This window comes from Dromaius novaehollandiae, chromosome 17 (assembly GCF_036370855.1).
Source record: "Dromaius novaehollandiae isolate bDroNov1 chromosome 17, bDroNov1.hap1, whole genome shotgun sequence".
Taxonomy (NCBI): domain Eukaryota; kingdom Metazoa; phylum Chordata; class Aves; order Casuariiformes; family Dromaiidae; genus Dromaius; species Dromaius novaehollandiae.
Genome location: NC_088114.1, coordinates 12,702,793 through 12,729,904, shown reverse-complemented (window position 1 = coordinate 12,729,904; position 27,112 = coordinate 12,702,793). Strand labels below are relative to the sequence as shown.

Below are 27,112 nucleotides of genomic sequence, written 5' to 3'. Positions count from 1 at the left end.
CTGCAACAGTGAGAATATATTCAAGCCAGGGCCATCAGTCTTGTAGCAGTACTGTGATGCCCTAAATGGTATTTTCAGTATAACTGGCCCAGTAAGCAATTCTATCACTTATTTGGAGGAAGAGAGACAAATGCTAAGCACAGCAAATAATCACAAGGCTGTAATAAAAAAAAAAAAAGGTCATAGAAAGATGTGATCTTTAGTCTTCTGGCCAGAAAGATCAATACTGCTCAGGAGGGGGCTTGTATTACTTTGCATTTTTCCTTGCAGTTACTGGGAAACAGTGAAGACCACTCTCATCCTTCACTGGAAGGCTGAAAGCAACCTCGACTGTGATCTACAGCTTTCCCTGTTAGAGAATGAAAGGTTCAAATTTCCTACCTGGGAATGATTCTTTTCATGCTGCCCTGCCCCCTTTTCACTCATTCACACCTACAGCTTCACCTTGACTGTGTTTCCAGGTAGTGACAACCTGCTATTAAGGAGGGGGCAAAATCTGTGTTGGGAATCCATTTCAAAGTATCTGCCCCTGTTGAAGCTTCTTCTAGCATCTGTCATGCTCCCCATCACCAGTTTGAAGTGCAGGGACTCATATCCATAGTGTCTGACACTACTCCTCTACAAAAGATGTAATTAACTTCCCCCTTATTTCATCTGTAAGTAAGTTCACATGTGATGACTACTGTTAACTGTCATCAAACAGGCCCTCAAGAGAGATCATGGTAAAGACAGACTCCAAGCTAGTGCCTAGTCTCAGCCCTGATAGTTAGAACTGAAAAAAGCCTTCTCGTAGCAGCTTAAGATCCATCTAACAAAAGGCCACAGGCTACTAAAAGCAAGTCAAATAACTTTTTACAGCTTAGTAATGGGTTTTAGTGGAAAGCACTCCCTGCAGTTCTCTTTGGTAATGCAAAGAGATGGTTACTAAGCCTGCAGATGAAAGGCAAGTAGCTAGCTAGCTAGACCTGACCAAGGAATACTAAATAAAGTTTTAAAAGAAAGTTGATTACAGTAAGAACCTCAAGGACTTCAACCCCCTAATGGTCCTTACAGTAAAATATATTCACTACACAGATTTTTAGCTATAAAACCACATTTGCTTTGCTGTGTTGGATCTGATGGTAGCATTTCACTCAAAACCTGTTATTTTAATCAAGCTCTAGCTTCAATCTGAAACTTGAGAGATTTCTCAAACCTCTTGGCATGTCTTTATCTCTCCCTTAGTGTATCTGAAACCAAATCCAAATCCTTAGGTTTTTGCTCTGTACCAAGAAGGTTTTTTTTTCAATCTGCAAAGGAGAGGAGAACAAAAATATTTGATCATCTCAGCTCCAGCAGACTGAGTGTCTAGTTATATCTTCTTGGCCAAGTACAGGAAAGAGATCATATTTTAGGCTACCGTTTGCTCTGATCTTCAGAGATATCTTTATTTCAGATGCAAACTGAGTAATTCTTTTTCTGGGAACAAGTCAGGTCAGCCTGCATCAACAATTATTTCAAAGAGTTAGGACAGCCTGAATACAATATTCCTGTTTCCACCATTCATATGTGATTTGTACTGGCAAACTATACTACCTTAACATTCATTATTGTGTGTGACAGATCACTTTCCTCCAGTTATCTATCGTGTGACTGTATGACTGCTCTGCTGGCATGTCTCATTCAGCAGTGGCCCATGCCAGTGCTTCTCTCCACTGTTGCTCTGCATTCATTTTCTAAGAACAGGAACCTACCTGGGAAATGTCGTCGGTGTGACACTCTCCAGTCAGTGGGAGAATGGAAGCAGTGATAATCCCCTGGCGCAAGGTAGATCACACAGTGGTAGAGCTCATTCCCCTCCTTTGTGACAAGTTGTTGCTGAAATGAGTTGCCAGGTGGGGCTGCAAGGAAACCATGGAAGGAAAGGGATTAAAGATATTCTTCATGTAATCATGTACTCTAGCTTAGAAGTCTGTATTATAATCAGTGGTAATAGCAGAGCACTAAATGCAGCCCACATGCATTGCTGAGACTACAAAAAGGCACATTCATCCCCAGGAATCCAACATTTCAAGGTGCTTGTTTCCTTTTACAACAGAACTGGATCCTGTACTAAGTTTTAAACATTTTGGAAATTTATTAGTTTTAGCGTTTCACCTTCCCAAAACAGCACAACAGAAACTGAAATTCAGTGAAACAGAATTCTTCCTCAAAGCCACCCTTTCAAGAATGGAATTTGTAGAGAGGCCTTAGGTTTACAATATGCATTAATTGCATCTGCATATGTATTGAAAATAACTACTGTTTGCAGAGGGCTCTCTCTCTCCAGTCCCCTCTCAGGTTTAGCAAAACATGTTGCTCTCATCAAAACCAAAGGCCTTAAAAGACAGTGCTTCAGGCACAGCAGAAGCAGTGGCAGCGCAAGTCAATTGAAGTATGCTGCTTCTGCATCAAACTTTTTTATGGAGCATCTTGTACAGTCTTTGCTAACCAGGTGCTTAGGCACATTTGAGTGACAAGCAGGAGTGCTACAGCCTTGTTATAGGGGCAGATCTTAAAATCTGTTTTAATCATTAATAAAACCACACATAAAGGAACCAAGTGATTAATGGAGAGAATCAGAATGATTCAGGCAAGATGGGACAAAGCTACTGAAGAGGAGGAAAACTAAAACACAGTGATATGTTTATCCTCAAATGTAAGATACACATTACAAAAAAACAGAACTACTTTTGTTCCTGACAATGTGAAAAAAAAAACCCCATGATATGTATTCTCTTGCTCTCTGAGAGCACTGAAGTGGCAGTGCAGAGCATGTACAAGGTCCAGTTGATGCACAACTTACCTTGGCTAAAATGCAACTCCTCTGTGCCGATGCGAGGTCCCAAGAAAGATTCCAGTGAATAAGTAACACCTTTCACCTGCTCCACTTCACAGTTTTTTACCTGTCCAAAGTTAAGTATCTTTCCATCAGAGGGACTAATCTACAGAGAAGAGAAAAGAAAGGAAACACATTAGAAATTCATGCATATCTCATCTGTCCAGCCATCACAGCAAGCAGAAAACATATCAACTGATCATTTCAAACACTGAATGCACTTTTCTTCCTTCACATCGAGCTCCTGTAAAAAGTGAAGTTGTGAAAGTTCTGTGTGGGATTCTGGTCTATGCTTTGTGTCTTTTAATTATCTAAGACAAAAGTTTAGATATGCTCCTTTTCTGGGGGAAAAAGCCTGTAGTGTAAAGCTGTCATTTCCTTTTACTCACCACACTGTGCAAACAGCAGACTGGCCGTGCTTGTGGTTTCAGCTTCCTGCGGAAGAATTCACTGAGGTTTCTATAGTGATGTAAATCTTCAACAGCTGCCTCCTTCATGTTCACTCCAAATGTCCAGATGTATAGGCTGTAAACAGGCTTCCGGAGCCATGTAGGCAGCTCCACCTGGTTCAGGCGACCCCAGGCTCGTGAGAGCAGGCGAGTTGGTACCGATTTGTACAGAGCAACCTAAAGAAAGAAGAATTACACCATGTCATTCACAGTTCTTCCCACTGCTGGCTTTCCCTCATCTCTCCCCATAAAACAGAAGGGCTCAAACTGTTCCTGCTAACACTGCCTTGAATCCAGTGAGTTACACCATGCAGGAAGTAGCCTTGATGATGTCTGCAGAAAATTACACTGCACTTCATCCTCATTTCTGCTATTCTGATGAGAACAGATGAGGGATAGGATGGAGCGGAGGAGCTTATTATAACTTTATATCGAAGCCGGAAACTCCATTCCCTTGCAGGCTGGAGCTTCACATACAAGTTACTGGAAACTGCCCATGTGAGGCTTACAGAAAAAAAGACACATTTCACACATTCTAGTAGAACCCTCATCAGAGGGGTTTAATATTACCAATGTATTCATTTCTGTAAACAACCAAAGGAAAATTGACTAAAAAATAACTTCTCTATGTTTGATAAAGTACTTCTCAGATGGCCATCTACTACTGAAGGTATTTTTCTACACCTCACAATTCTGCTGCTTAATGACATTGGAACAATTAAAGAAACATACCCATGTGGATGCTGCTACACTGGTATAAACTCATGCCAGTAATGCCCCTTCTCTTGCAAGAATGGGAGTTGCTAATAGAGACTTTTACCTTTGGACTTATGCCAAAGCATAAGTTTTGGTAGCAAGAAAAACAAATGACACAATGTTAAGAGGTATGTTGTTCATATAACCGGGCAGATGACAGGTCTTCCTGCTGGGTAATTCCAGGAGATAACTCTTCTGAGGTTTATGGTACTTAGTGTCAGCCAAAAAAGCTTGTATAAGCCTGATGTAACTGGGCAGGATGGGGGAACACTGAACCCTCTGAAACCAGTTTTGCAAAAGAAATAATAATCTGCTAATTCTGGTACAGTCTTTTTGAACAGTACAACTGGCTGGATTTAACTTCCAAGTTAAAAAAAAACCTTTTTATTACTTAGCAAAAGTCATCATTTATTCCCAGTGGTAGTCAGTCATATCCTTCACTATTAAGCCTTGCAGAATACAGCAATAAATGCAAACAAAAGCACACACCAGCTGAGAGCTTGTCCCTCCTATCAAATATGCTTATTTCACTCACGAAATACCCTCCTGCATCACATCAAAATACAGTGATATTTAAGAAAGAAGCCACCAATTTAATCTTACTTCAAATAAAAGCTTTAAATCAGTGGTACTTCAGGTTATATAAACTGAAGTACTAAAGAAAAATGTATTGCCGTTTTATTTGACATGCCTTATACAGTGTCAATTTCTAAAATCAATTCTGCTCAATTTTCTACAGTGAAACTCAGATACAACTGTAAATTCACAAAAATTGTCAAAGTGGTATTTCCCAGTAGTACCTACTCTTCACAAAAGGCTGCTTTTCAAATTGATGGGATCAAAGAATAGCAGTTAAAAGGAAATCATCTCATGAACTGCAGTTTTGTTACAGTTTTCAGTCAAAATATATGCATGGATGTTGCATTTGTAGTTGCATGATATGTTTAAAGAATATTTATATGGAAGGCTTCCTACCCACCGCTCTCAACAGCTTCAGAGCAGAGATTTGCATTAGCATGTCATTTGGACAGTCTGTATTACAGATGCTCAAAGAACTTGAGAAACAAACCCTTCTTATGCAAAAATGACAGCAAACAAGAGCATTCGAATATGGCCAAGAAATGGAACTGGAGAAACAGTTTGGTCTGCCTTGTCCTAGCCCTGATACTTAGAGGGCAGGTGACTGAATCAGTTCAAAAGTTTCTACTCATTTTCCTGGGCATACCCACGACCGCTAGAGGACATAAAGAAATTCTCTGCTACAGAACAATCACCTGTCTGTGAGGCAATTAGTCACCAAAATTACAAATAGTAAAACCTCAAGAGAAACATGAATTGCATCTCTCTGTTTTCATACTAGTGATCATCACCCTGTCCTACATTAAGTATCCCTCCACCCAGCTGCTGCCAGCTCCCTTCAATATAAAACAGCTAACATATGAAGCACGGTAGAGACCTGCTCACACTTACCCTGCTCATAGGCCTCCATCCCACTCTGGTCAAGGGTTTAAGAGCACCGAAAGGCAGAAGATAATAGAGAATAGTCAGAGGCCAAGAACGGAGTTTCAGAGCAGGCCTAGACATACAGCTCAGCTGGCCCAACCTTCGCCTCAGGGCCAGCTGGGGGAATTGCAACCTGAAAGATTACATACACAACATAAGAGGGTCAGCATCTCAGCTTCATCAACTCCAGCTTCTGATGGCTGGGAGTGATTTATTCCTGCTTATCTTTATGTATACCTCAATTCTGCAAATCCTTACTGCTCTATTTTGGTCCATTCTTCCCTTTCCCAAAACAAAAGATCAGTTTACCTCAAAAAAACGAATGTCCTCTGCCCAAATAATGGTGTTGACTGTCACAGGTCAAATTTCATTAATCACACCCTCAAAAATTAAAGGCAAAAATCACTTGCAGGGGACATATGAAAACAAAGTAACAGCTGGTTCATCCAACTAAAAATGTAACAGGATAGTTTACAGTGGAAACAATGGAGAGCAAAAGTTCTTCCAAGTATCAGAAGATCACCTCCCCAAAAAGTGCTGCTTGCGACTGCTCCAGCTCTTGCATAGCCAAAGTGGACAGCAAACTGAGTATTCTGAAAGCTAGGAATCTATGGCTGGGGGACATTAAACCCTAACTGCAAGGAAGGGCAATATTAAGGAAAGAGCAGATACCCTAGTGAAAGAAATCCTTGAAGCCTAAGAATTACAGTCCCTCACAGATTTCTTCTGCTGGAGGCATCCTGACTATATTGTGTCTTAAGCTGTATTCTGTATCACAAAAGATGTAGGAGTCAAATTTACACAGACCTGTTGGTCACTGACTGACTTCAGGAAACAAGCACTTAATACTTCAGAGACAAACAGGAGTGTCATTCCTGAGTTAATTAATACAATGTTGAAATAACCAATTCCAAAAGACAGCTTTGCAGGCCTTAAAACCTTCACTGGATACCTTGGCTCTGAACAGAGGATATGTAGACTAAGCAGATATTGCTAGTGCTGCAAGCTAATCTGGTCTCCACAGCCCAGTCACTCTCTGGCCTCATAACCAACCGCACCTAGAATTTTGTGATATGGATGTCTTGACTGAAAGCAAACAAATGGCTTTTTTGCACAAATGGCCATGAGCAGAAGTTGAACTTGTGACTCTGAGCGGGGGAAACCTCATCTTACTAGCAAAAGACATCTTGAGCCTCAGTTCAGACTCCTGTGGGAGGTCTGGATGAGACACCCTCCAGGTGAACTGACTCCCCATTTATTTTTTGGCTTCTCCTCATGAAGAAGGTCTTGACTAAGCTATTTCTCACATTTCCAAAGTCACGTTATCAAGCTAAAGTCTGCCTGTCTGAGGGAAAAATACTCAAGTCTTCTGGGCACTGACTTAGCTCCTGGCTAAGAGATTGTTCTCCCCACACTGCTGAAGACAATATGCCTGCAACCAGGATACAGCTCTGTGTGCATGCCGGCTGGAAGCAGCAGGCTCTGGCCGCACTGAACAGCCCTCTTCTTCACTGGATTAAATGATATTAAAGGAGAACTATAACATACTGTGCACTTCTTTCCAAAATGGAAAGAAGCTAGAAAACCAAAACAGAAATTTTGTGCCAACCTGTTCTCTTCAAAACCTGGATCAAAATAGCAGGCACAACCGTCGCCACTTTGGAATGCAAGATGGTGCTTTTGGCTCACAGATTTTCTCTGCAGCAAACACAACTTCTTCCCCCCTGCTTCCTTCCCCCAAAATGAAAGAACGATCTGGGCAAAGTACAACCCCCCCCTGAGGAGATGAAGCGCCATCTCAGCAGAGGCAAAACAGGCTTTATCAGCAGGAGGTGGGACTGCCTGCACACAGGAACAGCAAGGGGCACCTCACGTTCTCCCCGCTATCCTTTCGCCTGCAGGCCTGCTCGAGGGCCGGCAGGGCCAGGAGCTGGGCTGCCAGGAGCGCGCGGCCGAGGTACCGCTCCCCCCCCACCGCTCTCCCCCCCTTCACTGCAGTCGGTCGTGGACCAATCCCCGCAGAGCTGCAGCCTGGCAGCCTGCTCCAGAGCCCTCAGGCTTCTCACTGCCTTGGCCTGCTTTCAGAGCAGTCCCTCACTAATTTTTCCTATTCTCCTAATCCAACAGAGTAGAAAAGAAAGAAACCCTTATCATTCCCCTTGTCATAAAACAGCATGCCCTTCTCCGCCAATTCAGTGCATAAGGAGCTTTATAGTAATTAGGCCAAACAAAAGCTTTGCAGATGGCTGTCGCTGTGCCCAGAAACCCTCCCGTCCTCCCTCCCTTGTTTCTCCCTTCCTGCAAAGCAGAAAACACTGAACAGTACCTGAAACGGCTTCTCCTATTTGGTGTACCCCCGGCAGAGCCAGCCGGGCCTGGACTCTCCAGTTGTGGGTGCTGGTCCCCGGCACAGCTGCTGCTGCCGCCGTTCCCTGAACGCAGCCTCCGGACATGAATTTTAACTTTGCGGAGGTTGTAGCAAGAGGGTGGAGGGTTAGATAAAGCTTTATAGCATCTCACCATTTCCCTGTGTGTAGATCTGGTCCCTGCAGGGTGTTTGACTGACACATCGTCAGGGTGACGGTTGGTTGCAAGGCTCAGTCTTTTTTCCTCTACCTCTCCTTCCTTTGCTTGCTCCGGCACAGGAGGGAGGACACGGCGTCACAGTTCCTAATTCCCCCGCTGGTCTGTCTCTGGATTCCCCCTCTGTTTCCCACTTGAATCTCTGCTACGAGGGTCGCAGCTATTGCAAACAAACAGGCATTGTGTCATATTTCAACATCCCACTACAAAGATGACTCTGCACAAAATAAAAGCAAGCTCTCCGTATAAGCAGTCCTTGCTTCTCCCTAGTCAGGGTGGCCATTGAAACCGAGCTCTCTGAAGAACACCCCGCAGTCTCAGGCTGGGCACCGATGCACTACGGTCGGAAGAGCAGCCAGCTGGCCTTGCACAGCTAACCCAAGAGGCAGTTTGAATACGAGGCTGGGAGGAGGAGCGGGGTGGAGAAGAGGAGGAGATAATTCCTAGCTTCAGTTCTGCAGTGCAGCAGCTGCAGCTAAAGGAGCTCCAGACTGCCGGGCAGTCAAACGTGTACAGCACCAAAATTCCCTTCCTGCTCTTAATATCCAGTTTGGAAAGAAGAAAAAGTGAAGGAAAGGAACATCTTTCCATTTCACAAATCCTTGCCAGCCACCAACATCCATCTCTCTTTCCATCTCAAAAAACTCACCTAGGGAGCAGATAAAGGACATTGTTCTACAAATCCCCAGATGCATAATAAAATAAGCCAATTGTAGGGTCAGCTTGAGAATCAAGTATAAAAGAAATGTTAATGTGTTTTATGTGGCTCTCAGTACCGTCAGAGTTTTTACATCCAGTAGAACTAAAGTATGAAGCATGGATGAAGGAAGATTTTCTTCTTTTAAGACAAAAGGCTGTAGTATTTCTATCTCAGCATTCTGAATATATATAGAGAGAAATTCCCCTCTTTAGCTCTGCAGGCTACACCTCAAACCTAGCTTTTCTGCATCTCCTGTTGACTAGACTTGGATTGTTAAGAGAGATTGAAACAGGACCCCTGGTTCACACAGCAGAAGTAAGCTAACCACAGTGCACCTCAGGATTAAACCAAACACCCAGAACAGTTTAGGGGCTAACTCTTTAGTGACTGTTCAATTCACTTATGCTTTCTGTTAAAATCTGTGGGTTTTTTATTTAAAAAAGTCTCGTTTCTAAAGCTCTTTACACACTGTGAAAGCTGTAAGCCTTACAGAGTGGATCAAAAAGAGCACTGGTGGAAGAAAAGGTTGTATTTTATTAGGGATAAGACAGGAGAAGTGGGAGGGCCAGCAGGAAAATCTAGAATTAAATAGCAAATGGCATCCCATTTCAAGTAGGCCTTGAAGAGAATATATTCTAGCAAGAGTTATGTATAATGATTCGCCTTCAACTCTAAATATTCCAGATGTTCCCTAGGAACACCTCTGGAGTCCCTGTATGAAAGTATTTTTTCCCCGGGAAAAAAAACTCTTATATTGTATTCTATATTGCAGGCTGTTCCAAGATCTGTGTTTAAGTTGTTTAAGCTGAATTTTAACAATTACATTAAAAAAAACCCAGTAATTTGAAAGATAGTAAACTTAAGATCAGTTAACAGGCACACAAAATGTACTCCTTCTTCCCCGAGCCCCCTGCCAAGTTTTTTGTTCTCCTATTTCAAATATTCCTCACTCTTTCTTTGGCTGGCACAAGAAACGCCTACACACACAGAAAAGGAAGCCATCTGTACAGTAAGATGAAAGCAGTTACCCCAAATCCCAGCAAAATTCAAAAAGCAATGAGGAACCCAGAGGAGCCATTTCTCTTGATTTGCCAGGAACATTAGAAATGACCACCATTAAATACTAGATTTTAAATAGAAACTGAAGCTAAATTGACAACATCCTTTTAAAAGGCACTTCATCGGACCAAGATGAACATCATTAAGTTAGCCAGATACACCATACCAAACATGCACGGCCGGCTCACAAAGCTGTGAAAAGAAAGATTTGGTTGAGCACTGGTGAACCAGGCGGGAGCAGCCTGCCCCAGCCCGCAGCCTGCCCTTCCCGCTCCTTCCCTGCTACTGATTGTGATCTCCTCCTTCACCCCCCTTCACCTATGCATGGCTCTGCAGAAAGACAACAGAGCAAACAAAAGTCTTAGCTGCATTTTCTTCAGTACTCTCCTCTTAAGCATACAGCAGAGAGGGAAACCCACAAGCTCTTTCCATTAAAAAAAATCAGTCTGATCCCCCCCCAATATGTTCAAGAAATTATTATATCCTAGATCACGCATGCTTGATTCCAGGAAAGTATGGGTCATATTAAACAGCTAATCTGCTGCCTAAACATGAATGGACATTGAAACATTCTGCTGTCCAGTGGTGATATTGCTGTGAATTAAAATAAGGTAAATGGAGAAGCAAAACACAACGGGGACTATCACCCTTCAGTTCAAAACAAAAAGTTTTGGAGCAGGAGAGATTCCTCTCCAGGAAGAGAGAAGCGCTGGCATTACAAGTTCTCTTTCTCCACTTCTCCAAGAACTCAGTTCAAATAAGACGACCAGTGTTTCTCTTCTGTTCTGTTCTACTGACCTAATTACATTCACCGAGATGCAAATACCTGAGTCCTGCTTAAACGCTGACATATAAACATACATGGCAAGTTGCCATTCTTGTTGCTGCTGCAGCAGAAGCAGCTTACAGTTCCGCAGTGTAAGAAGGGCAAAATGAAATATCCACCCTGAGTTTACCTGCTTCCAAGGAGAACAAGGAAAGGGACCGGAACTGGTGATTACCAATTCAAAACAGGAACTCATACAATGTTTCCCAGTGGCTGGACTTCTCCGCATCCAGGCAATGCCACAAAGCCTGTTTTATTAGCTTAGACAAGAATGTTGTGGGTGCTGGTTAAGTATGAGCTTGGACATCAGTACCAAACTCCCCAATCTGCCTGAACTCATCCAGAATCCATGTTAAGTAAATAAAGGAAGCGGTGACCATGAGGTATAAATCCCTAAAGAAATATTATCTAATAATGAACTGCTAATCTGCCAGCTATGCAACGCCATTCTGCTCTGTCAGCTCAAATAAGTGTCAAATCCAGTGACCCCATCTAATTACTTGTCTTCTCATTACTGGCTCAAGCCCTTCCCTCAGGATTTCAAAAACAGCAAGCCAAGGCACTTGCAAGAATAAGTGGTTAATACACAACTGTACTCAATATCGAAACTAGGCTTGGAGTCCTCTGGTCTGAGTGCGTAAATCCTTCCAGACACGCTTTATACATTTGGTAACTGCGACTGTTTAAAAGATGCACTAAACGCATCCAAATATGACATTGGCAGTAGCTTTCCAGTGCACAGAGGAGAGGTACCGAGTGACATTCTGCACCATTCGTTAACGGTGCCATTCCTTTCCCAGCAGCATCTGTTTAATTTCAGACACACGTCATCCCTGCTCCCATCCGACCTCCTTGTGAGTCAGCCCAGCAAGAGAAACGCTAAGTGCTCCGGACCCAGCCAGGAGCTCCTGAACTCTAAGAGCAAAACAAAACTGCTTTCATGCTGCTGGGGAAACCTGAGAGCACAACTGGCATCTGCAAAGGTCACATGAGTTTTGAGTCACTTCCAGCGTGCATGGGGAAGAGCAGGCCAACGGTACTGCTTGCTGCAGATTTACTGGCACCGGCTAACAAAATGTACTATGTTCTGCTTCACCCATCTTTCATTTCTAAAATTCTTTACTTTTAATATGAAGAAACCTTTCTACAATTTTCCTTGATTTATTAAGCAAAAAGCTTTGATTATTTTTCCCCGTGATTTTACACTGCTGTTTTAGTTCCCTATATAGAGGAAAAAAAGGTGGTATCTTAACCTAGCCATAAAAGGTAGTGGATAGTCTCGAAGATGTCTCCTGTGAAGCCGGGGAAAAAAAAAGTTTTATTTACTTTTCCAAAGTGACATGTAAGTTTCTGACCCTTGAATACCCCATGCTGTTTTAGTATCTACTTCTGTAGTCACATCTTCCGTTCCATCGCTTTCAGAGAGGGAAAACCCTCTAAGACACTCGCAAAGGGATGCCCTGCTTTGCGGAGGCGCTGCTGGGGCGCTGCAGGGTCCCGCCCCGGCGCCCCCCGCCCCCCGCCCGGGCCGGCTCCAGCCCCGCCCCTGGGGTAAAGCTGCGAGATGACTCAGGAAGGAGCCGGGACTTTGGAACATCTCTCCTGAAACTTCCAGCAAGCCGCAGACCGGTGATTAATTGCCCTTTGGTAATCGGACCTTACACATCAGCACCTGGAAGCCTGACGGCCTGGCCTGCCGCCGCCCCGCTTCGCCCCCGCTTCTTGGCGCCGGCGGCGGAAAAGCGACGCCGAGCCGCCTCGGCCAGCGGCCTCCGGGCACGTGGACGGACGCGCGGGGGGCGAACACCCCCCGTGCCCCCCCCCCGGCGCGGCCACCCCCCTCCCCGCGCCGCCCCTACCTCCCGGTGCAGGGCAGAGTGCTGCGGGCCCGGCCGGCAAGGGCTCCCCGCCGCCGCCGCCCGACCGCCGCCGGCAAGGGCTCCCCGCCGCCGGGCCGCTCCCGGCCTTAAGGAAGCGGCGCGGCCGGCGGCCCGCCCCGACTCGCCTCGCAGCCACTGGCGCCGCGGCGGGGGCAGCGCCGAAGGCTCGGGGCGGCCTCCCAGGCAGCCGCCGCCGCCCCCGCGGGGCCCCCGGCGGAGGAGGAGCCCGGCAGCAGCGACGGGGAAGCGAAGCGCGGCGGGGCCGGAGCGCGGCGACCGCGGCTGCCCGGGGAGCGCAGCGCGGCGGCGAGGCCGCTCCGAGGAGCCGCTGGCCCAGCCGCCGGGGCAGGGGGCTGCTGAGGGCACGAGGCGCGGCGGTGGCTTCGCAGGCAAAGCGGGGACGCGCTCTGCAGCCTCGCGCCGTGCTCCGGCATGAGCAGAGCGCTCAGATAAACCCCTTCGCAAGCCCAGCAATTTAATTCCTTAAAAAGGAAGTCTGGCGAGACTGGACAGATTTATATAGCCAAAAAGCCATCTCACTGGTTAAAAAAGTATTAATTTTACTCAGTGGTTCAATTTTCCAGGACAAACGCACTGGCACACCCTGCTCTTGTTGGTGTTAGAATTTCACCCACTTCAACATGTTCTAATCATCTCTGCCATGCACACTAGACTGCTCCTCCAGAAGCGCCTTCTGTAATTGCCTGTTTGTTCAAATAAAAGTCAAAATACCAGAACACAGCAGCAAGTATGCAGCATAAGAGACCAACGAATCAGAGATGATATTTCATTCTTCCGAGGCGGAGCAGGTTGGATACAAAAAACAGATTTTTCCATTTTGGGGTCTCTTCTGAACTGGATTCAGGTCACTTACCACGGCACAGTACTAAAGGTCTGCCTCCCCTGGGCCAAGACAAAAACACTGCATGTATTGTACTGCCAAAATAACATTCGGTACTCCAGTTATCTAAACATTTTTAATATCAATAGGAAAGAATGTGTTCCCATTATCTTTGAGAACCGATATCTTAAATCTGTACTTTCAAAGCACTTCCCCATTGTATTGAGCCGTTTTAAAAACGGGGCACTGTGACATTAAGCTGTCTCCCTCAGACGGAAGGGGACAGAGCTGCGCGTTATCTGTCCTCTGCATCAGATGTCACTACAGCTCAGTTCCTCTCAAAGATTCGCTGTGCTTTTTCTGATGCTATCACTCCAATAGGGGAGACCCTTACACAAAAGCAGCGTTTTAAATCACTTCATCGGACCAGAACAAACTACGGAAGCAAGAGAACAGCAGCAAGAAATTCCTCTTTCTGCAGAGCAACCCTGTTCATCTGGTCACCCTGTTCATGAAAACTCGCTCTTAGTCCAAGGTTTCCCTGAGTAAATTATGCTGTCCGTTATCACCACTGCCCCAGTAGGCAGATGAGAAGAGGGGAAAATGCCTCTTGTTAGCATATCTACAGCATGCTATGCCTGTAGCTCCTGGCCAGGAAATGTTCTGCGACAGCAAGGATTTGAAGCAGTAAGCATTAGTCTTCCATCCACCTGATAAATATCTACCTGTCTTCCTCCAAGCCCTCTGCTTTACCTCATCTAATTAAATGAAAGCTAATCCTCACTGGTATTCACAGTGCGAGGCACACTAAGGCGTTAATCAGCTCAAGCTATTAGCTACATAATGTCTCTAAGAAAATTAAGGGTATATGCTAAAGAAACCATAGTTCTCTCTCTTCCTATAAAAAAAATTAAAGAACACTTGGCTTAAACCACATTCAGTTTTTTTCCCCATTCTTTTATAAAGCTTGAGCAAAGCAAAAGGATATATGAATATACTTATTTTTCTAATTCAGTCCAAACTACGCACACTTCTATGATGATACCCCATATGTACCTCTGCAATAGCGAGAGCTTCTCTAATTGCATAATATTATGATGGTTACATATTTTTTTATCTTTGTTTTTTGTTCAGAAGCATGGGAATCTCCCCTGCACATGGAGCTGTCAGGTGGAAGATGGTGTGTACTCTCAAATGAATATGAGCTTGGTACTGTGAAATCAGACCTTCACAGCAACAGGCTCTGCAGCAAGGGCAAGCGCAGCCATTGCTTGCTCTGTGTCACTCTCTCAAAGCCCGTGCAGTCACACTTGGTCTCTCTTTGCCTATGCAGAGGCATGCTCTCCTGCTCTAAAGACAACACCCTTCTCTCCACTCCTAACTTTGCTTCCAGGGATGCCAAAAACACTAACAGAGAATAATGGAAAATGATAGGTCAGCAAAAAAGACACCCTGCTTTCCAGTAAAAAGGCACAATGCAGCTCTTATTTTTCTTGAATCCTTCACTGTTTGAAATATCTCTTGCAACGCCTGCACACAGTTTCTCTTTTTCCTCTTAACTGTCAAGCTTCCTTTCCCTCCCACAAAAGCATTCAACAGAACTCAAGCATATCAGGAAAGGACTAGGAAAACTTGTTAGCGTCTCCCACTAGTATCTGCTGCATTTGGAGCCCTGCTTATCAGTTTGAAATTCTTTGTGAGGTTTCCTGCTGCAAAAATAAATCTTTTAGTGCTATTTCTTCAAAAGCAATCCTCATAGCTCAAAATATATTAATTGCCAAATAATAACAAACCAGCATTCCAGTAAAATGAGAGAAAGCAAATACGACCAATTTTATACTTAAAAGTATGAACAATAATGAAAAAATGTTTTTAAGTACCAAAACTGATAGGACATTGTCTTTTTGAATAAATACTCCACAGACACTTACCAGACTTTTTTTTTTTTTTTTAAATCAGGACACAAAACCCGTTTGAAATAAGCTTCAGCAAGAGAAGAATATATAGAAGAGAGATTTTCAGACAAATTCCTCAGGAGCTATCATAGCCTAAGCTGCGAGCATCCGGACCATCTGTATCATATCTGATTTGGGTAACTAATGAAAATGAATTTAAGGATTCCAGTCTAGTCTCTTATAGGCATGTGGCCAAAACTACTCACAAACTTGCGGAGTGCTTAGGAATGCAAAGAAACAGGCTGCTAAAGGTCATACTGAAGCATCTCCTACATAATCCTAGTATTTTTAAACTCCCCACCTTCAGACATGCCACTGAAGCAGTCACTCACCTGGCTGTTCTGCAGAATATCACATCTATTTTTAACTAACACAGACCTGTACAATATACTTAAATTTCAAAGGAGATACAGCAATTCTATGAAGTCATAAAATACTTCTCCCTTCAGTGTTGCAGTGAACATTTGACCCATGAATCTGATATGCATAGTCCAGTTCTGCAGTAACTACTAAACTTGTTGAAGTCCAGAAAGAAAAGGCAAAAATCCCTCAGGATCAGCAAGAATCACTGCAGATTGAAGGGTTACCTTAAGGGAAAAAGTCTTACTACATGTTCACAAAAAAAAAAAAACAACCCACAAACAGCTAGGTTTTTAATCATTAGATATTAATTCAGTCTCGGCTTCCTCGCAAAATGTATAAGGCATGAAGGCATAAAGGAAGCAAGCAAATTGCCAAAAGTAGCATAGATTTATCAGTTAGTGGGAAGATAAAAACCCCTACAATTACAGCACACACTGTACCCACGGCCAGAACTAATAGGACAATAAACTCAGCACTGAATGTTTTTTTGAATGCTATCATATGCAATTTCAGTCTTGAATTACTAATTCCTGCTAAATGATCTTAAAGATGGTTTTGGTAGTCTTATGTTGATTTCACACCAATACAGAATTATCAACAAATTCTGTACATTTATTTGTCTATTTTGATTTCTGTATTTAGCTCCGTAAACTTTGTAACATGCTTAACAATTCGCTATCTTGCAATTCAAGGTGGGGAAAATGAGAAGGTGTGCTGCACTGAGCAAAGCCACAGCTTCTTCAGAGTTACTGCGGACGCACGCTTTATGCTCTCTGAGGATGCTGGTGGACAGCTGGCAGAAAACGAGTCAGCAGCGTGCCACGGCAGCAATGAAGGCCAGCAGCATACAGGGCTCTGTCAACAGGAGCAGAAGCCAAGGGAAGCTCAAGGCGAGTAATTGCTCCCCTTTACTTTGTGCTCATTAGACCATGTCTGGAATATCATGTCCAGTTTTTAGGGCCCCCAGGTCAAGAAAGATACTGATAAACTTGAGCATGTCCAGTGAAGGGCCACCAAGATGGTCAGACAGTTGGAGCACACGGCCCATGGGACTACAGGAATTGGGCTTGTTTAACTTGGAGATGGCTTAGGGGGACGTAATAGCAGCCTTCAAATATCCAAGATGACGTTACCGAGAAGATGGAACCAGGCTCTTTACTGAGGGAGATAGGGAGACAACAGTCATAAACTGAAACAGGAGAGTTTCACAAGATATAAAGAAAATATTTTTCACTACAAGGATAATTAAGCATCGGAACAGGCTGCCCAGAGAGGCTGTGAAATCTGTCTCTGGAGACTGTCAAGGCCCAACTGGACAAAGCCCTGAGCAGCCCAGTCTGAACTGAACATTAGCCCTGCTTTGAGCAGGAAGTTGGACTGCATCACTTCCAGCCTGAATCATTCTATGCCTACCAAACATCTTTTTATTCAAAATAGAGAACACAATCAAGGAACAATCACATGACTACCTAGCCCCTCTACCTTTGATTTAACAAATATTAGAAAAAAATCTGCAGGCCTTACTAAAAGATGGGGGAGATGCCAGCAGTTTCTAATGTATCATTAAATTGACTTTAGCAGAAAGGATAGTTATTTAAAAGACAGAAACTTTAGTTCCATGATTTGTCAGAAAAGGCATTGGCAGTAGAGCGCAAACTAAATTTTCCCTTGTTGGAATGAAAACAGAGTAGTTTTGCATCAAATGTGCCAGAAGCAAAATCTACTGCAGGTTTCTTACCTCCCACTCGCTTGCAAGCTTGACAGGCACCTCTATGCCCCTCTTCTCCAGCTGTTCCAACCTGTAATCTTCGTATTTTCTGTACCCTGCATATCCCCCACCTGTAGCCACCAGAACATGGAAGGGGCGCAGACGGAAGGCTTGCCTTACCGGAGCAGTATGAAGCTTTTTCCTGTCTGTAACAAAAAAATCAGACCTTCAGGAAACAGAACAAATACACAGTAAAGATAAAGCTATGATGTGGGGTAAGGGACATCAGCTGAGATGATGAAAACATTATCAGAAATCAGTGACGCAGAAGGTACGGGCATATGCTTCCAAGTACTCCAGTTACTGCAGCTTACCACGTTACTGAGAGTCAGCTGATAAGCCCTAACTACACTTATGTGTTCTTAACCTCTTCTCCCTCTCCCCCCCACATCCCTCCAAACAATATACAAATGAGCTGTCTGAATGCACCACAGGGCTGGTTTCATAGTTCTTATGTCTCTGCCTCTGGATTTCTATCATACTTTCCAACTATGAGATTTTCTACATTGCTACTGTATGGAATACTCAGTTTATAGGAAACAACTGTAGCACTGTATAGTGTCGTCCTTCTCAATCTTTATAGCTTTCATTATAGTTGGGGAATCCCCAAATTGTACAGCTAGCTAGAAGAGGAAAGGAAAAAATGACCTGCTTTAGTACAGGTTTGATAAACAGGATGGAGGCACATTTCTGCTGTAGTACAGGTCATTATATGAAAAAAACACCAAAACTATTATTGCATCTATTCCTTATTGAGCATTACCAAGCTCCTCTTGCTTAACACAAGCTTTGCATATGGTATGGGAGATACATGTACGCTGTACTGTTTCTAAGCAATAGGACAGTTGCAAAGGGCAATCACAGTGGAAAGCATCTTCCTTCCAAAATCTTCAGGGAAGACAAATACATTCAGGTTTAATGGGTTGCGTAAGTATAGAACATGTTTCTTATATCTGTATTACAGTCAATCTCAAGGTTCTCAGCAATGAGCATAAGTCACTACCGGCTACAGAAAATGCTGCCCAAAGGAATTCATTCTCGGACACTAATTGGTGTCATTTCCACAACAATGATTAACATAAATGAGCCGGAATGAAAAACAATGGACAACATCTCCTTCCATCAATGTCCAGCTTAGGACTTGACTACAAAAGAACACCTTAACAACAACAAAAAAAATGAATCTACTTAATTTGTAAAATACCGAATTATTTCTAGGCATGTGTAAACACAATGAATAACTGTTTGGGAATCTTAGAATTAAACTGCTAAGCAATTATTTGCAAAGTAATACAGTGATTAGGTGCATTCAGCTATTCTTCCTCCACAATACTGCAAAAAAAGATGCCCAATAAAAGTAATTCTTGCTCACATTTTATCAAAATATTATTTTTGCTCATTTCTTTCCTATACATGCCCTTTAAAACATACTCTGATTTATATGCCTTAAAATTCATCATAAAGTACAGTGCATTTTGTGAAAACAGCCTTGTTCTCACTGGGAAAAGGAATTTTATTTTTTGGAAAATAGAAGGCAGCAATTAAAATTACAGTTAGATTCTGGAAAATACTCTACCCAAAGAACAATTCTCAGTAACAGACATGGATAATTTAGAACAGCTAAATTTTTATAAAGCAAGTCTGTTTTATTTATTTTAAATTTACAAAGACTCTATAACCTTTAACTTGGGTATGCATAGACAGCTGCATCACTATTACAACAGAAATGTCTGTACAGACACAAACAGTGCTCTTTAGCCCTAAAGCCTTTAGCTCCCTTCCCACCAAATCTTTGTCCAAAGTCAGCAAAGCCATTTTGCAGTTTCACCAGAGCTTAGCAAACTCCCAAATCAAAACCCCTCAGTGCAAACAGCTCTTTTTGGTTTGTAACCAGAGAGAGGAGGTTTCCACTTCAAGAGCCTCTGTTGATTACGCCTATGCGAACATTCTCTCTGCACAAGAGAACAATTCCACAAGGCACAGCAAACACATACAATTTAATTTGTCGATAACTGATGTAGAGAATTGTTTTTTCCCCATCTCCAGTACTAGCGCAACAGCGCTTCTGTAACAGGTATCCGAAACATGATCAAAGACATTCAACACGCTATCGCTAAGCTTTTTTTGTGCCTAAAACTCCACACCTTTCAGACAGAAATGAAATTCACAGACGTTTTCAAAATTCAAGACAAAAAGATTATTTACTGATTTTGGCAACAATACTGTGTTCAGGCAGCTGGCACTGTTATTTCACTGAGATTTCAACTGAACGGTGTGTTCTTTGATGACAGGAAGACTACTGCAGCGCTCTGGCAAGCAGCATGAGAATGTGAGGAAAGCTCATGTCTTGGCAGATGAGCCAGTAGAAACAAGTCCAGGAGCACTTGGGACTTTTAACATACTAGTAACATTTTAATAGACTTTAAACCATAAATTTGAACTCTTTACAGCTAAGGCAAACCTGTTTCAGATCTCCCTTAACCTTCAAGTATGTTCAGCAAACAAAAAGTACAAGTTACCTTCTTTGCAGCAACTGCAAAAGACTCATTCCCTCAGAAACATTAAAGCAACGCAGGATGAGAAAGCAAACTGCATAAACTGAGGCACGCTCTAGTCTACTCAGTGAGATGTAATGGCGCAAACATTGCTTTGTTACTCTGACCAAATTAAGAATGTCTTCTGGAAAAGGATACAAATTCTTAATGGCAGCTGTCGAGATAACAGAGAGGTTGAGATACAACTAAAGGAGAGTTATTTTCTCTTCCTAATGACACCCTTTGCAAATCTTCTAGATTTAAATCTAAATCAGAATCACATTACAAATAATTACAATGTTAATTATCAGTCAATTACTTATCAATCCTTCTGGGGACTCCTATCTTCAAATCGATAAAGTTTTAATACACATTTTTCATCAGTGAAAAGCTTAAAGAAAGGAGATAGGACTGCAAAAAACCTAATGTGTCGGTTGCACAGTAAAACAGTAACTCAGACACATGAATATTGGATTATGTTCATTCAATAGTCAGAGAAAGGACATTTGCCTTCAAATAATTTAATTATCCAAATCCTTTTTTGCATAGCAATATTGATAACTCTACTAGGTTTTATAAATTGGTATTACTAATTCATTTAGTTTTATAAAATAACCAGAAACAGACTCTTTGGGCTAATGTACAAAGACTTAACTGTAAAAAAACCTCATCCATACAGAGATTTGATTATTAGGTTATTGGGCAATATATATACCTAAACAAAATATAAGTTGATATAACAATGAGTTTGTTTTCTGAAAACTGTATGCAGTTTTTATATCAATATGACAACACACACATTTGTTGGAACTTTACCAACACATATTTATTAAAAAACAAACAATAATATTTACTCTCCACAGCATTGCTCAACTAGAACAACTCTAAGTACAAGCATCATTTTAGGCACACCAGCAAGTCTTAAACATTTCATGTAATGCTACTTTGATTTCCTGATTTATTAAAATTACAGGTACAGATAGAAACATACGAGGATATTTAGACCTTTCCTTTCTTACAGGCCTATTACACTGCTGAAGTCCAAACTCCACAGATGTCTCCCAGTGAATCAGGTAACACAGTCAAGTTTTCAACAAATTCCCATCTGTTGTTACATTCTATTGTTTCCTCATTATCCATTATGTATTAAGCTTGATGTCTGCCTACTGAATCAGTCACTTCATAGCCTAACACACAACGTTATTTCATCAGTTTTCATGTAAATAACAGATACCATTTTGGCTATCAGGCTTATTACGCAGGGCTATGCTATTACAAAAGTCTCTCAGACAACATCCACACAAACTCCTTCACACCACCTTCAAAATATCTCTCCAGAAAGCCAGAGACAAGCATGCCTGGCTTGATTCTCGGCCATGCCCACCTGCTAGGAATACTCAAAAGCACCAGAACAGAACATTAAAAAAAAAAAAAAAAGTTGCAGAATGTGATAAACCATTAAATTTAAGTAAATGACTCTTGTTATCCAGCCCATTTCAATTTACTGACAAAAAGGTGACTTCATGATTTCGTCCAACTGTATAGCGATTATCAAAAGACATACTCTGAGATTTACTGTTTGTAGAAAATAAGACATTCTTAGTAGTTGTCCTTTGAAAACTCCTTAGAACATCTGTAAGACCAATTTTTATAAGTTAAAAAGATGATGTGGTTTAGAGCAAAGACATTGGCAGCAAGAGGTTCCTACGCATTATGAACAATTTAGCCCCTAGCATGATGTTTGATTTGTAGAATTTCCTTGTGCTTCAACAACCCAACTGGACAGGAAGGTAAAGAGTCTAAAAAGCAAAACTCCTATGACTTTGTGGTCATAAGCAAGGAAGCTGCATTACACAACAGTGTCATAACTGTAAGATTGAAGGGTAATATTTTCTGAAGGGAGCTCAGTTTGACAGTACATACTGTTTTAGAGTTGCTGTGATAGTTTATATATAGCATTATATTGACTTCATTACTGTGATGTCTCCTGACTGTTAGGAAAGTAAAACTACTGATGGAAAACATTGCCTGTGACAGATCCTGACACACATTCTCCCAGTGCTAAAACAGTACATTATGGCATATAACTCTATAGGCCATACTGGCACATCAAATGCAAATACTAACTTTCTAACTAACTAACTTTTCCCTTCTGTGAACATCTAAAATAGAAACGGGACTTAAAAATTTCCATTTTGACCACTGCTCAAGATGCAATGCAGAAACCTCTTAATAATCCGACTCAGCCTCCTGCACAGCTCACAGACTTGTTTTGAAAGGCAAGTCCAGGTATGGGAGCAAAAATTAAGTTTGCTCAATATGAACACACGTACCCTCAAGGACAGAAAAAAAGCTTGAGTGAAAAGTTTCTAAATGACTGATGTAACATGTGTGTAAAGCATATGGAATACTGGCTCACTACAGCCAGTCCATTAAAGTGTTTTTTATATAAAACCTGTCCTGACATGAATATATCTGCTAAATATACTGTCTCTCTAAAGCAGAGAGACTTTTCAAGCATAGCGTTCTCAGACAACTACATGATCTGTAGAAAGTAATTAAGAAAATAAAACCCATGGTCAATGGGCTTTAATTTGCTATACTGAGATCATATTTACTAGAAAAGTTTTAGGTGTTTAGAAAAGTTTAAAAACTACAGGTATAGGGGCTCCAATATATATGTTCTTCCCCACAAAGTGCTTTTTCCTCTAACACCTATTACTAGGATTGCTCTAAGCACTGAGCTCACAGTCCATCTGATTAAATTTGGTTTACATAATATTCTACTTTCTCCAGCTGTTGAAACTAGGTAGTATGGGGAAATTATTCATTTTGCATACAGCTTACCTCGAAAATGACACGATTGTGACATAACTAACTTCTAGTTTACAGTATGTTATTAAGAGTTTAACAAAAATGCCTGCAAGGGAGAACTTGCTTCACCAGTGTGCTGACATGAATGTGATACAAGAAAGGTGCATTTGTATTGTATTTACATGCCAAGAGGCATGCCTGAAGCATGTGGAGCTGCTTGGCTCTTGTAATGTTTGCACATATTAAGTTATTTAAATCGCACACTTGTCAAAAACCATGTATTACCAAGGAAGATGGAAATAGATCCCAATATAAATTTCCCTTACCAAGGAAAAACAAAGAGAGAGAATGTAGCAGCCATGACTATTATCCTAGCTCCTCTTCTGCTGGGCCTGCTAGACAGGTTTCCTCAGAAGTGCTAATATCAGTGAAAAGGATGAGCTTCAAAGGATCAAGGAGGCTTGAGAAAAAAAAAAAAGGCAAATATCCTCAAAGGGGATAAACTAAAACATGCCATTAAGGTGGCACATCTCAACACAACAAAGCAAGTCACAGGATTTTTTGTGGTAGAGAAAAACACAGCTACGATATGGAGTGAGAGGGAACAAAGATAATGAGGAAGAAAACTCAGAAGATAAAGAAGTGCATGTCCTGTTAAGCCCCAACAGGGGTATTCCCCAGATGACATCGGCTCTGCCTTTCCAGTTTTAGCCAAAAACAAGTACTGCTCTGGATACTGTAACTCCTAAACTGCTGTCCACATTTGTTTGTCTGCAAGACTCCCCATATCTATAAAATCATCCTGGAATAGGTGGCACTTCGAAAGGAAGGCAGTGGAAGCTTTTAGTCGTGGTTAGGGAAGCTATTTCTCTTAAATACTCCTGTTGTTTGAACAAATAATTTCTCTTAAGGTTTTGTTGTTGCTGCTGCTGCTGCTGCTACAACATTTGCTATTCATGTATTCCAGAATAGTTGAGAGACAATAAATAACATCTCATAAGGAATCTTATGAGATAGATAAATTCGATTCTTTTACTGGCTAGAAAACAAAAGACCAAAGGAGTAAAGCACCATTTGCAAGCATATGCCTATGGAAATGCCAGGAACTGAATAGGTCTCTAGACTCCCAACTCCATCTCTTTTAATCTCAAGAATTTCATATTCGCCCATATGTGACCTTCCGTTTGCTTAATTTTGAGCTGTTGCATTTACAGATTTATTGCAACCTTTAATTTAAAAACGCTGGATAGGCAAGAGTCTTTCTTCACTTACCACTGAAAAAGGTCCTAGAAGGTGGCTGTTTCCACAGAACTTGAGTTCTAATACACAGCTTCCCAGGTATAAGCAAGTTACAGCTAGTCAGCAAACTGCAAATAGAACACACAAGAAACGTTGCCTAAGTACAGATGTTTTATAATGCAAATCTAAACACTTCAACATAGTGAGATGATCTTATACTCAGCAGCCGATTAACATAAGAGGGAAAAGTCTCCTTAGAGTCATAAAATTCCTGCAGAATCTTTCCCATCTAGCCTATTCCAAAATCTGTCAATTCAATTACTCCTGCAAATACTGGATTTATTTAATGTTGCATCCATTTTATCTTTTCCTTTCCTCATCAAAATATTGACACACGTTCCTCTTGAAGTTAATTACATCAGAACAGTGATACTTAGATGGTATCGTGTGTGCGCTGATCTCAACAACATCCCTTTTGGTACAGTATATTGATGTCATTATGTACCATATCTCGGGCTGTTATAAGTTCTAATATAGTTATGATTCTGAATACAACCTGAGTCTTACAAAAAAAGTGGGGGGACAAGCTACTATTTTCATGTATTTCATAGACTGGTCAGGCCTAGATGTTTGATAATCTGTTACTTTTTTTTTTAATAAGTGGCTCTAGAACTGATGAGAGTCACTTCTCTAGAGCTACGTCCAATTTAACACAAACTAACTTTTATCCAACAGCACGCAAATAACACCTTCTGAGGCAAGTACATTACTTGCATTTTGCTGGGATAAATGAGAATGTTTAAAGCAAGAATTCTCTACTTACAGAGAAGGCACATAGCGCAAGCATCAACCTGATCTTCTGCAACAACCTGGCTAATATGTATTTACCTCCATCCAAATACAATGCTCCTAGTGGACAAAGGCAAGTTCAGCCATCCTGATCAAAGCAAACTCTGCTTGCAAACGTAGTGGTCAATTTTGTAATGACATCATTTAACGTTTGGGATTATTTCTTCTCCACCAGGCTGCCACACAAATATCATTTAGGAAGTTCCTTCAACAGCTACCATTTTAAGACACACTCATGAATTGTGTTCATGTATCTCTTTCCTTACCAGCTTGGTGGGGAGGTGGGTACATAGAAAAGATACAGGTTGTATGAAGAAGTATTATAATTTATTAGACCAACTGGTATAGCTGGAAAACTAAAAAAGCTGCCAGGCACAGAAGCTCTTCTTTAGAGCTCTGAAACTTGTCTTACCACTTTTTTATACTGGTGAATTGTAATGTCAGTGGTTCTGCCACTCTGAAAACACAAAAAATAAAGCTCATAACTGGCCAACATTGGAAAAACCATCAACCAGGATTTTTGATATATCTAATACAAAATATTTCATGTTTCTAATAAATCTGAAACGGTTTCATCTGATGGTAGAAGAATGATTCCTGTTCAAAGTTTGTAGATAAACCTGTCTAGACAAGTACGAAGATGGCATGGCACCACCACGGACTGTTGTGAGATCAGATCACAGATCCAAACCACGACAGGAGAGGGGCTCGTCACACAGACGAGCTTACTGCCCTGGGGGGAATACGGTCTGGCAGGTCTTTGTGCAACCCACTCATCCTGGGGATGCAAATGCAACAGCCCACATCTTCGCTTGGCCCTCAGGCCTTCTGTGTGCTCTTGATCAGACACATATTGAACAGAGAAATACTGCATTTCCTTGCAAGCTACTACATCATTTAGGCTGATGTAATTACAGGAGATGTTTATAATGCTCTCATATTTTTAAACATGAATTTCAGGTATCTCCTGAGTTACATATAGTCTTTGTAATAATGGAGAAAATGTTTATAAATAGTGGATTCCTTCTCCAGAAGTCACATAATGATAGTAGACACTTGCTAACAATGGTTTAACATGCTAGTCAAGGACAAACAACTACAGTTTTCACTTATCCCCATAACACTGTGTCAGTAATATTTCACTCTACCCTTCCGCTCCATGATCACTATTAAAACTACTGTACTAAACCCAAATATGACAAGACAGTCCTGTATTAACCCAAATATGACGAGACAGTCCCTCCCCGAACGTGGATTCCCCTAACCAGGTGCCAAACCTGCCACACTACTGCATCATCTCCCAGGACGTTATTTCCTTACCAAGACGGAAAAAGCATCCCTACATTGCTGCAGAACCTGTATGTTTTACATAGCAACGTGATGCAATTTTATAATGAACAATGAGGTGAACTCATCCACTTGGGTCATACACCAGACCCATAGTCATCTGCCATATTACAAGACCTGCTTTGAAACATATTGAAACACCTGGGATAAAGGGAGCACTTGCCTATCAGTAGACTAAGAGCCTGCGGACTGCTGCTAAGAGATTCAAAAATAACTATGATAAGTCTAATCACAACTGGATTAGGCTAAATTGACCATACACCAGAAAAGTTTTAGTGCTCTATAAAATGAAGAAAAAAAATTAAACTGCTTAGCTACAGCCTAAAATCTCACACCTCAGAAACCTGCCTTGTACTGCATCACTTCATAGATGAGTATTTTCAAGACATATGTTAGTCTTAATGCACAGCAACCTAAAGAGACACCCAGCCAGAACAAACCCAGCCCACGGCCTCCCAACCAGGAGATGCCCGTCATGCCGCCAAGGCACGGCAGCGCATCCTGGAACTCCGTAGTGCAGCAGGCGATTATCACAGAGGAAGGATGCAATGATTAACTGCAGACCCTAAACTCTCATCAGAACTGTTTTTAGCATCCAGCACAGGAAAGCCAATCTCCTCTTCGCTCTGAAATCTGCCTAAAAAGAGAGAAAGGCGCTAAGGCTAAGCGGTTACCCACCAGTCTCGCCGTCCCTGCTCAGGACGGGCTGACCGTGCCGGGTGGCAGGGCGCAGGGGAGCGCTGGCCTGCGGCACCCCACAGCCGAGGGCGCCCGCCGGAGCGGGACCCA

The 27,112-nt window shown here is 42.1% G+C and overlaps 2 protein-coding genes across 7 annotated transcripts in view; one reads left to right on the top strand and one right to left on the bottom strand.

Annotated features, from left to right (window-relative positions):
- The window catches only part of SFI1 (SFI1 centrin binding protein), a 62,167-nt gene extending 36,616 nt beyond the window's left edge, over positions 1-25,551 (top strand). Inside the window, exons 32-35 of one of the 2 annotated variants that reach the window (XR_010392080.1) lie at positions 271-14,141; positions 15,414-15,546; positions 16,465-16,662; positions 21,096-25,551. The gene's annotated coding sequence lies outside the window, so the exon portion shown is untranslated. The remainder of the gene's footprint in view (positions 1-270; positions 14,142-15,413; positions 15,547-16,464; positions 16,663-21,095) is intronic. The other variant, XR_010392079.1, reaches the window with a different exon arrangement.
- The window catches only part of PISD (phosphatidylserine decarboxylase), a 31,120-nt gene that overhangs the window by 3,343 nt on the left and 665 nt on the right, over positions 1-27,112 (bottom strand). Inside the window, exons 1-6 of one of the 5 annotated variants that reach the window (XM_064522247.1) lie at positions 8,086-8,172; positions 7,892-8,008; positions 5,533-5,698; positions 3,247-3,483; positions 2,825-2,963; positions 1,734-1,880 (exon numbers count right to left, since the gene is read on the bottom strand). In XM_064522247.1, the coding sequence (XP_064378317.1) occupies positions 1,734-1,880; positions 2,825-2,963; positions 3,247-3,483; positions 5,533-5,698; positions 7,892-8,008; positions 8,086-8,135 (856 nt within the window). In that variant the 5' untranslated portion in view covers positions 8,136-8,172. Of the gene's footprint in view, positions 1-1,733; positions 1,881-2,824; positions 2,964-3,246; positions 3,484-5,532; positions 5,699-7,891; positions 8,224-17,510; positions 17,687-24,160; positions 24,256-27,112 lie in introns of those variants that run through there. The other 4 variants (XM_064522248.1, XM_026119171.2, XM_026119170.2 and 1 more) reach the window with 4 other exon arrangements.